The 14,114-nt window shown below is 37.3% G+C and overlaps 1 protein-coding gene across 3 annotated transcripts in view; it reads left to right on the top strand.

Moving 5' to 3' along the window:
• The window catches only part of cep135 (centrosomal protein 135), a 135,068-nt gene extending 121,663 nt beyond the window's left edge, over window positions 1-13,405 (top strand). For all 3 annotated transcript variants that reach the window (XM_043690581.1, XM_043690562.1, XM_043690570.1), the window contains 5 exons: window positions 1,260-1,469; window positions 7,300-7,502; window positions 8,373-8,477; window positions 9,083-9,237; window positions 11,720-13,405. In XM_043690581.1, coding sequence (XP_043546516.1) covers window positions 1,260-1,469; window positions 7,300-7,502; window positions 8,373-8,477; window positions 9,083-9,230 — 666 coding nt within the window. In that variant the 3' untranslated portion in view covers window positions 9,231-9,237; window positions 11,720-13,405. The remainder of the gene's footprint in view (window positions 1-1,259; window positions 1,470-7,299; window positions 7,503-8,372; window positions 8,478-9,082; window positions 9,238-11,719) is intronic.
• The last annotated feature ends 709 nt before the right edge of the window (window positions 13,406-14,114 follow it).

Here is a 14,114-nt window from a genome sequence, read left to right as displayed (position 1 = left end):
CTCCCCCAAGTCCGTCCTCCCTACCTTTTATCTTAGCCTGCTTGGCGCACACCCTCCTCATTCCTGAAGAAGGGCTTATGCCCGAAACGTCGATTCTCCTGCTCCTTGGATGCTGCCTGACCTGCTGCGCTTTTCCAGCAACACATTTTTCAGCTCTGATCTCCAGCATCTGCAGTCCTCACTTTCTCCTAAGTAATTCTTAAATACTAACCATTACTGCCTAATCTTTTGATGTATTTTTCCAATCCACCATAACCAACTTGCCTCTCATACTTCCTTCATTTTTTTCATCAGATAAAAGACCCTAGTTCAGAATGAACAATATTGTATTCAAGCTTATTATGAAATTCTATCATATTATGGTCACTGTTTTCCAGAGGCTCCTTTACAGAAAAGTTATTAATTAGCCCTTTCAAGTTAACAACATAAATCCAGAATACCCTGATCCCTTTTGGGCTCCTCAACATATACTGTTACCCATCTCCTATACACTCCATGAATTCATCCTCCACTGTGTTGGCACTGATTGGTTAACCCAGTCGACATGTATTTAACTACTGTATTACCAACATTACATGCATCTCTGATTTCCTGATTTATACCATGCTTATAATTGCCTCTGCAGTTTAGTGACCTATAAATGCCAAATATCCTTAGATGATGAGTGCCCAGTCATGGTCAGTTTACATCTATGTCTCCATGATGGCAGTTAAATTATATTCATTTATCTCAATTTGTGCATTCAAGTTGTCAATCATTTTATGAAAGCACACGCATTCAGAAACAGTGGCTTTACTTTTGCCTTTTTAACTTTATTCTTATCCTATTTGATGCTTCCCTTTGCTTTGACTGTCTTTTATTTTTGCTTTCTACTTTACTTCTGGTTGTGAATCATTGCTGGTAGTAGGAGAGTGAAAGGTCAATCCCCATCTTTTGTGGGGAACTGATTGCCCCATATTGTCTGGACAGGAGTCTCGTAAGTACAGCCTGGAGCATTATACAGTGTGATGTAGGATGATCACTGACTGCTGCAGCTGGAATTTCCTTAAAAGCAATGCCCCAGGTGATTACACCTTGTAATGCCTTGAAGACGTACTGTTGTGTGCAGAAGTCAAACTTTGATTAAAAAATAAAGAAACACATCAAATATTGTTTATTTCATATTTACTTCTAAATTGCACCATCAATTAACTTATCTATCACTAAACTTTTGTTTCAATATAATGTCATATTTTTGTGTGAATTCTTCTTTAATTTAGCACCTAGCTGCCCAGCAAGCATATGAGAAAGAGATTTCCTGTATATCTAAAAGCATGAGCAAACTGGAGGAAGAGTTGCGGCAAACGCACGCTGAGAAATGTCATGTTTTAGGGGACCTGACTTCACTCAGAGAACTGTGTGCCCAACTGGATTCGAATAAGGAATTATTATCACGGCAACTTACTTCTAAGAATATGGAACATGAAAGGGTATGGTTAGATGAAATATTATCTATGCTTGATTTAAAGCAACATTTTGCAATGTTCGATTAATATGAAGAAAGAACTATTTACATAATCATTAGAAATTGTAAGTTTGTGTTTCCACTTTTGTAGACCACTTCCTAAATATTGACTTTAATTTTGATTGCAAGAATGCAAACGTAGATGACAACATTTTATTTCTTTGATTTTGGAACGGTTGATCAAGAGCACATTACAAAACAAGTCACCTTCACAATTATCTTTTGAAATTATACATTCGCTCGACAGATTTAATATCATTACCAGAGCCTTCATCATATATTGGATGTTTGCTGTTATTTATGTGTGGTATTCCTAGAGAATGTTTAACAGGATGAATTGTGAAGATATTATAGTAATTTTACGCCATGTTATCCTTTACAGTAATGATGTGGAGGTGCTGGAGTTGGTCTGGGATGGATAAAGTCAGAAATCGCATAACTGCAGGTTATTGCTCAACAGGTTTGTTTGAAATCACAAGCTTTCTGAACATAGTTCCTTGGTCACCTGACAAAGTGGTTATGTTTCGAAAGCTTGTGATTTCAAATAAACCTATTAGTCTATAACCTGGTGTTCTGTGACTTCTGACTTTATCCTTTATAGTAAGATAGGATTGAATTATGATACTTTCACAGATCATCCTCTAAATGATAGCTATCATGGAGCTTTAAGTGACTATTATTCCTTATAGGGTATAACATTCTTCACACTTGATTTACCTGATCCTGAACAGAATAAATATTTCCACAGTTAGCTGGTGTGTTAACATTAGATTCAAATGCATTCATTTCAAAGACTTAAGTGTATACTTGAAGCTGATGTTCCAATGTAGTATTGAACAATTTCGAACTATTAGAGGATCTGTCTTTCAAATGAGGTATCAACATCTAGCTGCTTTCAAATGAATGTAAAAGCTCCCCTGATAGTTTCTGGAAAGGAACAAGGGAGTTACTCTTTGTGTCCTAACCATTTTTTAAAATTCTTTCAATTAACATCACAAAATAGATTATCCAGTTGTTATGTTCTTTCTGGTTGTGGGAGTTTGATTGTGCAAATGGACTGATGTTTCCCATTTTATAACAGTAACTATGCTACAAAAGAATACTGTTTCCTTTGAAGTGATTTAGCAAGGAAGGGCACTATACAAATTTAAATTTTTGTTCAAAACTCAGGCTTTTTAAAAAATTCATTCATGTGACACGGGTGTCACTGACTGACCAGCATTTATTGTCCATCTCTGGTCACCCTTTGAGAAGGTGGTGGTGAGCTGTCTTCTTGAACTGCAATTCAAGGTAGGTAGCGCTTAAATGTCCCTTGGGAGGCAATTCCAAAATTCTGACCCAGTGACAGTGAAGGAACAGCAATATATTTTCATGTCAGGATGGTGAGTGGCTTGGAGGGGAATTTGCAAGTGGTGGTGTTACCATGTACCTGCTGTCCGGGTCTTTCCAGATAGAAATGGCCATGGATTTGGAAATTACTGTCTAAGGATCTTTGGTGAATTTCTGCTGTACATCTTAAATTGCAGCTATTGAGCGTCGGTTGTGGAGGGAGTGGATGCTTGTGGATGTGGTCCCAATCAAGCGGGCTGTTTTGGCCTGGATGGTCTGAGTGTTTTTGGGGTTGCAATCATCCAGCCTTGCAAATGATGGACAGACTTTGGCTAGTCAGGAAGTGAGTTACTTGCCACAGTATTCCTACCCTCTGACCCCTACTTTTGTAGCCACTATATTTATATGGTACGTCGAGTTGAGTTTCTGGTCAATGATAACTCCCAGAATTTTGATGATGAGGGACTCAGTGAAGGTTGAATGTCACCACTGAATGTCAAGAGGTAGTAGTAGTTTTGCTTTTATTGGAGAGGGCCAATGCCGAGCATTTGTGTGGCACAAATATTATTTGCTATTTGTCAGCCCAAGCCTGGATGTTGACCAGATCTTGTTGCATTTAAATGTGGATTGCTTCAGTATTTGAGGAGTTGCAAATGGTGCTGAATGTTGTGCAGTCATCTGCAAACATCCCCACTTCTGATATCATGATGGAGGGAAGGTCATGGATGAAGCAGCTGAAGGTGGTTGCACTTAGGGCACTATCTTGAAGAACTTAGGCAAAGAATGTCCAGAAACTGAGATGACTGGCCTCCAGCAGTTACTAACATCTTTCTATGTGCCAGTTATGACTCCAGCCAGCAACAAATTTGCACCTGATTTCCACTGATTCCAGCCTACGCTCTGTTACATAATGAAATTTTTTCTTACATTTCCCCATATATCTTCCCATACCTCCGATAAAATATCCACTCCTAGCTCTCGATTCCACATACCCCAAGGCACGACTTTTCTGTAAATTATACAAAGTACTGACTGAAAGAGCACCCGTTCCTGGAGTACTCTTTTCTCCCTTATCTGAAAGCACTAGAAAAGGTCCCTATTAGCCAATCCATATTTCTGACTTAACTGGCTAAATGACATCAAGACCTCCCTCTTGAACAAATTTCCCAGGCAAGAGATTCCCTTATTCTCCTGTAACTTAAAGCCAGAGTCCGTTGCCCCAGGTTTAAATCTTGGGCTCCCACCAATGGGGTAAACGGCGAGGTCTTAGACCAATTGCCCTCATCTTGCCTCATTATCCTCCAGGTTTTCACCGTATATAAAGTGATTGGATTCTTACACTGCTCAGTCACGGATTTCATCTTATCTATAAGTAATAGATTAACTAGGGGACTTCTCAACTGCGAGGCTTCAACATCAAGCCAAATCGACTCTGAATCCCCCCCATACCCAGTCACCAACATATGCTAACAGGGCATTTATTTGATATTTCTTCAAATTCGGAAAATCCACCCCTCCCTTACCCTGCGAAAGCTGTAATTTAGTCAATTTAATTAGAGGGTGCCTGTGACACCAAATAAAAGACCCTGGCCAACCAGTGAGCCTCCGTAACACTCATTTGGGTAGCAACAACAGAAGCAATCTCATGGGATACAACAGGCAAGGAAGAACGTGCATTTTAATCAGAGCTATTTGGCCCAACCATTATATCAGTAACCCCTCCCACCACTGCAAATCCTGTTTTATTCTCTCCAGTAGTTGTACATATTTAGCTTTATACAGCAGGTGGAATGAAGGGGTCATAAAAATTCCCAAATACAAAAAACCTTTTGACGACCATCTAAACGGGAATTGCATTCCATCCTTCAGATCAGGCACTTCCACTAATCCCCCCACTGGCATGGCTTCCGATTTTGTAAAGTTAATCCTGTAGCCCGAGAAACTGCCAAATAAATTAATTGTTTGAGTCAATCGAAGATCAGACTTCTCTGGATTGACCAAGAACAAAAGGACATTGTCAGCATATAGGGTGATCTTATGCTCCCCCAGATGAGGGTAATTTAGTTGAAGTTTAATTTTAATTTGTTCCTGGGATGTGGGCATGAATGTCAAGGTCAGAATTTATTATCCATCCCTAAATGCCCAGAGGGCAGTTGAGAGTCAACTACATTGCTGTGCGACTGGAGTGACATATAATTCAGACCAGGTAAGGACAGCAGATTTTCTTCCCTAAAAGACATTAGTCATCCAGATGGGTTTTTATGACAATCTACAGTGCTGACACGGTGCCCATTAGACCACCTTTTTAAATTCCAGTTTTGTTTTATTGAATTTAAATTTCACTATCCACTATGATGGAGTTTGAATCCAGCTCCCCAAAATCTCTTTTATTAGTCCAGTGATATAACCACTACACCACTGCCTCCCTCAAACTGCCCATATAGACTTTCAAAAGGCAGTTAATGAAGTACAGCCTTGTTAACAAAAGTAAAATCAATGGGATTAAAAGAAGTGGGGCTATAATTAGAGAGTAGTAGTGAACAGTTGATTTTCAGAATAGAATTTGCTCTCCAGCTGTATTCCTCCAATGTCAGCAATGGCACCACTATTCTTTTATGATATATTGATGACCTAAATAGAGTTACCGCTAATTTTTTGTCTTCTGCATGGAACTCCAAGGTCCATGCACAACAATGACTTCTGGAACTAGAACCTTGAGGATGTCCAGCAGTGATGTCCTGGGGTGAGAGTTTTCTTTGATTCACGTTGATTTTAATTTTATTGGGGCTCCTTGATACCCCACTTGGTCAACTGCAGTCTTGTTGTGAAGGTCAGTCATTTTTGCCTCACCTCGAGAGTTCAGCTCTTTTGTCCATCTTCATACTAAGAGCATAATGAGGTCAGGAACTGCAAGGCCAAATTGGGTATCAGCGATTGATCAAATCTGCATGATAGCGCTGTCAGTTATACCTGTCATCACTCTGCTGATGTTTGAAGGTAAACAAATAGGACTTTAATTGACCAGGTTTGATTTGTCTTGCATTTTGGGTACAACTTATAATTGGGCAATTTTCCATATTGCTGAATGAATGCTGAAGAAATGTCAATGGACTCAAAACATTTACTCTGTTGCTTTCTGCACAGACATTGCTGGACCTGCTGAGTTTCTCCAGAAGCAAACTTTCTGTTTACTTAGGATCTCATTCTACTTTGTTCTTAAATTACTTTAGCAATAATCATGTGGCACCTATTTTTCCTACTAATGTGTAGTATCTCTTACCTTGTTGGCGTAACTTATATCTACTTTAGCAAAATATAGAATGCAAGAAATCTCAAATAAAAACAGTGATGGAAACTCTTAGTACGTTAGGCAGAATATGTAGAGAATGAAACACTGTCAGCATTTCAAATCAATGATATTGAAATAAAAAACTGAAATTAAAAAGCAGCAAAATCCAAAGGCAACGAGACTGTTTGAAAGAAAAAAGTAGAAATGCTATGCAAGGGTGAAAAGGAGGACAATAAACTGACAAAAGGGATAGTGGTATAGGGAGATGGTGAACTAATGACCCAAAGGTGTAACATGGACTTGTAAATAGTGCAACGATACTATGACTTTAAGAGGCATATTTTGTCCTTGTTTTTTTTCAGAAGAGAGGTTGTGACAGAGGTGGCTGGCAGTCAGCTCCAAAGCCCACAAAGTAAACAGCTTGTGAGGCCTTGGATTTATATGAAAGTTGGAACATTAGAAGCAGCCTGAATGGGTGGGGTCAAGTTCCCACAGAGCCAGAATTTTTAGTTGCTGGGGTCTTGAAGTTGTGTTTGGAAGCTGCAGTACATTTCTCCATGCTACTCTGTTTCTGTTTTTTCTTCCTGGACTGGAGAATTGCATATGAGACTATCTATTTAACTGAATTTGCTTTTGTCAAGGGTGTGTTTATGGGATGTTACTATATTGGAAAAGTTACTATTTTGTAGGTAAATAATCTATTACTCTACTAAGTTTCCAATAGAGTTAAGTTATTCCAATTGCTTCTCTCTTTTGTTATATTTTCACTATGGAGTATGAATAAAGTGTGTTTTTCTTCAAGACTGGTAGTTTGACCAATCAAATTGCATCCGGAATGCATCACGTGGCATTTGCCTTTAAAATAGGAAAGTTAGGGTCTAGGCTATCTTCTGTTTATATTTTGAGGGTGTTTGGCCCCATAATAATAGAAATAGCCAAGTCATCACCAACCACTGTCACTGAAAAATGTTGGGACCAGTTATGATTTGCAAGTTTTAAGTAAAGTGTTGTGAAAGATTGTAAATCTCTCAATCAAAATCTGCCCTTTAACTTAGAATGAACTTAATTGGAACAGTAAAAATTGATTGGTTTATTTAATCTTCCCTTTATAAGCCAAAATTTGATAAGTGGCACATGTTTTGAATCTGCTTAAAAACTCTTCCTTGTATCTATCTAGACCTTAAGTGAACGGGAAGATTTGAAGTCCGAAATTGAACTTTTAAAGAAACAGATGTGTACTGAACGGGTCACAGTAAAGAACCTTGAGACATTGTTGACATCATCTCGAGAAAAGGAATTTCAGTGTCACCTGTCAAAGAATGAAAAAGAATCCGAAATACAGCTTCTTGGGGACAAGCTGACTCTAGCAGAGAGCAAAGTGTGAGTGGTAATTATTTATTAATTTTAGCATCTGCTTTTTCAGTGTTTCTTTCAAAATATAGAAACTATCGCAAAAGAATCCTGAGTATTCCTCAGAATTAAGCCTGCTGTGGTTACAAACTTGTGAGCAACTGGCAAAACTAGGATACTCAGCCCTTCAAACCTGCTCCAAAGATGTAGGTGATTTGGCCATGCAAACTTACCTATCGGGGTTTTTTTTTAAATTATTCATTTACAGGGCGAGGGCGTCATTGGCTAGGTCAGTATTTATTACCCATTGCTAATTGCCCAGAGGGCAGTTAAGCGTCAACCACATTGTGGGTCTAGAGTCACATGTAGGCCAGACCAGATGGGTTTTTCCAACAATCGATTCATGCTCATTATTGGATTCTTAATTCCAGATTTTTATTGAATTCAAATTCCACCATCTGCTGTGGCAGAATTTGAACCTGTGTCCCCAGAACAATACCTGGGTCTCTAGATTAACAGTCCAGCAATAATACCACTGCCCCAGGGATATGCCGACTAGGTGGATTAGGTGTGCTAAAAACGCGCATGCTAGGGGTGGGTCTGGGTGGCATGCTGTTCAAAGTGTCAGTGCAGACTCAATAGGCTGAATGTTCTCTTTCTGCGCTGGAGGGAAGAGCTTGTTGCTGTGTTGTATTTTCTGCAAAATTTTGTATTGGGCTTTCACTCGTAAATCCTGAAAGTGACTGTATGAAGAAAGTCTGATGAATTGCTTCTAATGCAGTTATACAATCCACTTTCATTATGCCTGAGAACAGACATAGCTCGTGAAAAATCTAGACAACTGAATCTGAAATTGTTGATGCATAACTTATATCTAATGTAACTAATAATTACTCACAGGTCAAGCCAGAATAAAGAAATAATTCAGCTTCGTGCTAAGTCTTCACAACTTCAAACAGAGCTTGACCTTATCAAACGTCAGTTAACGACAGAGCGTTTTGAAAGGTAATGTTTAAAATACAAAATATATTTAACAATTATATTAAACTACTTGAAGATCTTAAAATGCATTAACTTGTAAAGAACAGATTATTGTGTTTTGGCTGTTATATCGACCTTTGATGATTCATTATTGGTTTGTGTCACTGGAAAATATTACTGAAAACAATCACAGTGGCTCAGTGGTTAGCACTGCTGCCTCACAGCATCTGGGACACTGGTTCAATTCCACTCTTGGGTGACAATGTATAACTTGCACATTCACTCCATGTCTGTGTGGTTTTCCTCTGGGTGCTCTGGTTTCCTCCCACAGTCCAGTGATGTACAGGTTAGGTGGATTGGCAATGTTAAGTTGTCCACAGTGTCCAGGGATGTGCAGGCTGGATGGGTGCAGGGTTACAGGGATAGGGTAGAGGGAATTCCACACTGGGTATTCTATTAGTTCTAGCTATACATTACCATTTTTACAGAATGTTACTTTGTATTATAGTAATCATTTGCTTAACATGTACTGTTGGTTTCACAAAATGAAGTTACTGAAGTCATTAGTTTCCAGAGTACATGCTCAGAAATAAAGGATCTTTTTGTCTGACAAATTGTTCATTCCACAGAGAGCGGGCAATTCAAGAGATGCATCGGCATGGTCTTTCTACCACCATCAGCTCCTTGTCTCCACTGAGAACCTCAGTGAGCCCTGTTTCACATTCTCAGGATATGGGCTCGCCTAAAAAAGGATTAGAATGTTGCACTAACTATTAAATGACAAGTAAGTAGTTTATAAGCCCCTCAAAAATCTAACAGTCTAGTGGTATATGAGACGTACTAGTTAATCAAAATATGCCATTGCAATTTAGTGTTTTATATACTCTTTTTTTTGCACATTTATAGTATAGTATTAAGCTTGGAAGATTTGCACACATTTTGGTCAGAAAGCAGATATTCCTCACAACAAGGCAAAGAGTCATCGCCAGACACTACTCATTAACTTTTGAGAGAACACTGGAGTCTATACCCTGTTGAGATGCTATCCATTCCTCCTAGAATCTTCATACCTTAGCAAATTTACTTCTCACACTGATAGCACTGTCTAAACCAGCTAACTGAAATCTTGCCTCCCTTCATTTCCGGGGCTTAAGTGCCTCATTTCTATCCAGCTATATTCTATTATAGCATTAGAATATAATCTTCTAAATCTTATCATCTGTCAGCGATATGTCTTCCAGTTTTACAGAGGAATCCTTCAGTGTTGACAAGACAAAGAATTCTTATTTGAAATCACAATCATAGAAGACCCGTATTGCTTTTTCTAATGACCTCTACTCAATGAAACATGGGTTACAGCTGTGGTACAGATAAGACAGGATACCTTTATGTCCCCTGTTATGACACAGAGACCAACAGCCAAATTAAATGATCCCCATCCTTGTCTTTGCAACACAGCAAAATTAAAGCATTCAATAGCCATCAAAATTGCCCCAATGGTTCCAAACCCGATGTTTTGATTAACTGATACAAGGCACCAAGTTTTTATAGCTGAAGTAAAATAATTAATTAATTATTAGTGCAGTAGCTTTAGCTGAGCAAAGTTATATAACGAGGTAATCTAATTAGTGTTTGTGACTTATTCACAATCTTTTTTGATTATAGCCCACACTTGCACATAGCCAGACACAATTAAGGTATAAAGTGAAAGAGAAAAACGAGCCGTAATTGGCCAGATCACTTGAACAGTTTCCACGATGCATAGTATTGCATGAATGTAGGATTATATCTTGCTTGATTTCTAAAGGCACATTTCAATGTAAGTAGTTTTCATTGGGTCTGAGGAATGTTCATTCAATTCTTATAATTGAGTTTCTATTCTGTGAACTTGCAATAAGTTGATAAAGGAGGATAACCATGGTGTAATTAAACCTCCATCCTATAGATTTCACAACTGTAATCCTTCTAACAAAAATATGCAGTTCAAACTTCGGTTTCTCTTTGTGTTTTTTTCAACATTCATTTTGTTAGAGAGTTAGCACTGACCTGTGATGGCCCCTGTTAATGTCCGAACATCTGCCATCGCTTGAGCACAATGCACCTTTAGATCCAAAATGTCTATAGTATTATTTACACAAGAATCGATGTGCAATTAACTTCCAGGCCATGTCTTATAAACAAATACCAGTTTGTTTGTTCTTGCTTTTTTTTAAAAACAAATTGCTGCTCACTGACAAAAGGTCACCTTCAACTCTCATCTCACAGATTCAAAAATGATTTTTTAAAAAAGTTGTAAATGTTCTAACATCCCTCAAGAAGCTATTTCGAGATCTGTAGCCATGCAGGTATATTTTCTCCTCCCGGTATGGAATTCGTTTTATTAGGCTTCACATTTAATTAACCCTTTTCTTTCCCAGCATTCAATGGGTCTAACAGGATGCATTTTTCAGGAAACATTCAAAGTAATTCTCAGGACATTTTAAATCTTAGTACAGTCAGTTCTTCTGCAACCCTATGTTATAGAGAAATGGTACTTTAGAAATAGTATTTAAAGTGTTAAAAGTTTGTGCTATAGAAACAGCATCCCCAATTTGTCAATCGCAATACAGCAAATTCACAGAGACAAAACACAGATTATAACAGAATGACTTATAGTTCAACAGTGTCATGGGTGGCTGCCTCCTGGCTGAGCATTATTAATCTATACAACAAGGATAACTAGAAAGGTAGGATGAAGAAACGAACCCCAGAAATGTGATATTTGCCTTTGGCTCAGTTAAACATATGTATGAAGTGTTTTAATCTCCACTCCTCGAAGGCAGTCGATACATGGGAACACCAGCGCCTTCATGTTCTCATCCAAATTAAAAATAATCCTGATTTGGAGCTACAATAAGTCAAGATTTTTAACTCCCCAACACCACTGTGGATGTATTGCACCACATGAGCTACAATGGCTCAAGAAGACAATTTAACACGACTTTCTCGAGCAATTAGGGATGGACAATATTTGCCACCCTTTCCAGCAAATCCCATATCATGTGAATGAATTTTTTTTATGAGTTGGCAGGATAAATGAAGTGGAGAAGATATACATTTATGGAGCTGGGATGGTGCATATATATTGAAGGTCAAATGGAGGCCATTTGTTCATTATATAAAGTTCAATAGTCTGCCTTTTCAAACACAGGTTCATACAAAGCTTTATATAATGTAAAATTGTTTAATTTATGTTGTAATTAAAACTTCTATTTTTCTCTTCCCAGTTTTAGAAGTTTCTTGAAGGAGTATCCATCACTAAAGCCAGTTGAACGTTTCACAAATGGATCCATAGTTCTCACCAAAACAGCGTTTGCAAAGTTGCAAGCTGAATCTTTTGCAGTATTGATTTCATCAGTTTTTGCAAAATTTTGAAATGAAGTATTCTAAGTTCCAGGCAAATTTTTTAATTACATTTCTCGTCATTGGAGTGAATTGTGATAACTCCAAGATAGATCAATGTTCTATGCACATTTGTCAGCTTGTTTAACATTTTAGTGTTATTAAAAGAACAGCGTTTTTTCCAATTGTTCAGATAACATCTACCTGTGCTTAAAGTAGGTTTGAACTTCTGCATTATATTACTTATTAAAACAAAAGAGCTTGCCCAACCATATTTTTGTTCTGTGATGTGTGACAGAACAGCAGCAACATTTAGCCCCTTTCTCATTGTCAAATGACTGCACAGCATTAGAGTTGGAAATTGCAAATGATTAATTTTCAGTTAGTTTTTCTTAATGCCTTTATAGAACATATATTTACTTACATGAGCATACCTTTATTTCACAGGATTAAATCTACCATATTAGTGTAATGAGAAGTGAACCATAAAACAAAATGTTTTCTGCTGTGGTAAAGCTGCAAGAAGGTATATAAAAAAACAGGAAAAAAAAGTGCTGGTTTATAAACTATGTGAATTATAGTATTTGAATATGGTGTTATTAATTATATATTTTCCCATATACTTTCTTAAACAGACCTCAAGATAATGTGGCACTGAGATTTACGCAATCTAATGCAATGCCCATCTTAAGCTGTATATATCTGTACAATACTGTCAATCATTATGAAGATACTTTTTATTCTGCAAAGATATTTTTGTATTGAATTAGGTTTTCTATTTTATATGCAAGATATTTATTAATATGTTTGTTCTCATTAACTGTGACTAGTACTTTTGCTACCATTCCCAAAATTGTCTCATTATTAATAACTGTCACTGATGTGCTATCTCATCCTTGACCATACAGCGTAAACCAAGATCTTACCATCTTCACATTTATTCTCTTGAGACATACCAATAGTAAAATAGGCTAACAACATGGTTAATAAATGCAAATGAGCTTCTTACGCTGGAATTAGCAATGTTTTAACATAACTACTAAGAAATCAGTATTGATTTCTTGAGTGTAGTTCATAAATATATATAATAATCATTAAATAGCAACTTTACATTTTGATCAAGTATATTTTGCTTAGACTTCTTGATGCCATCGAAATTCCACTGGGATAAAATAAGTGAAATAAGTTACTGATTTAAAAAGTAATGGTTTCCCCATTAAAATCAAATCTGATATTCACATTATTATCCAATTAGATATTCCAGTTCTGTAGTTCTAATGTCATATAACATAGCTGCCTCAAATGTTTACAGCTGTTGATGTCATTGCAAATTGAAGATTCACCTTTAAGTGGACATTTGTTTTTATGATGCATACCTGTGAGACTTATTTAGTATTCCAAATTTTGAACTGCATTAAATTATCTTCAATTTATCTTTATTATTTAAATGATTTTAGGTTTGGTTATATTTTTGTTTTAATACTGAATAGATGCCAACTTTTGGAGTTTTATTTGCCAATTGTATTTAATTCAGCATGTATTTATAAAATCTTTAATAAACTTTAATAAAAATGGCGATTATTATACTGTTTGAGTGAGTCAGTCTTTGTTTCTGATTTAGAGTATAAGACGCAGGAACACACCTAAGCCATTAACCCATTGAGTCTCCTCCAACATTCAATGAGATTATGTCTGATTCGATGATCCTTAACTCTACTGCTTTTTCTCCATAATCCTTAATTAAAAATCTGTTAATCTCAGCATTGAACATACTTAATGACACATCCTCTACAATCCTCTGCTGTAAAGAATTCCACAAAATTCACTACCTTTTAGAAAAGAAATTATGCCCTCTGGTCCTCAACTCTCCCATAAGGGCAAGCAACCTCTGAGAATCCATCCTGTCAAACTGCCTAAGAATCTTGTATGTTTCAATAAGGTTACCTCTTACACTTCTAACCTCCACTCAGTACAGGCCCAACCTACTCAACCTCTCCTCATAAAATCTGTACATGCTTGGGATAAACCTGGTGAACCTTCTCCAAACCTCCTCCAATGCCTTAGGTAAGGAAACCAAAATCTTTCACTGTATTCTATTGAGGTCTGACTAGTGCCTTGTATCATTTTAGCAAGAATTTCTCTTCCATTCCCTTTGAAATAAAGGTAAACATTCCATTTGTCTTCCCTTATATCTGCTGAATTTTTATGCGAGCTTTTGCTCGTCTTTTCGCAGCAGAGACCGGCGGGAGCTGGGCGGAAGTTCAGGCGGAGCGCAAAGCC

This window comes from Chiloscyllium plagiosum, chromosome 1, assembly GCF_004010195.1.
Source record: "Chiloscyllium plagiosum isolate BGI_BamShark_2017 chromosome 1, ASM401019v2, whole genome shotgun sequence".
Lineage (NCBI taxonomy): Eukaryota > Metazoa > Chordata > Chondrichthyes > Orectolobiformes > Hemiscylliidae > Chiloscyllium > Chiloscyllium plagiosum.
This window is presented reverse-complemented; position numbering and strand designations above follow the sequence as displayed.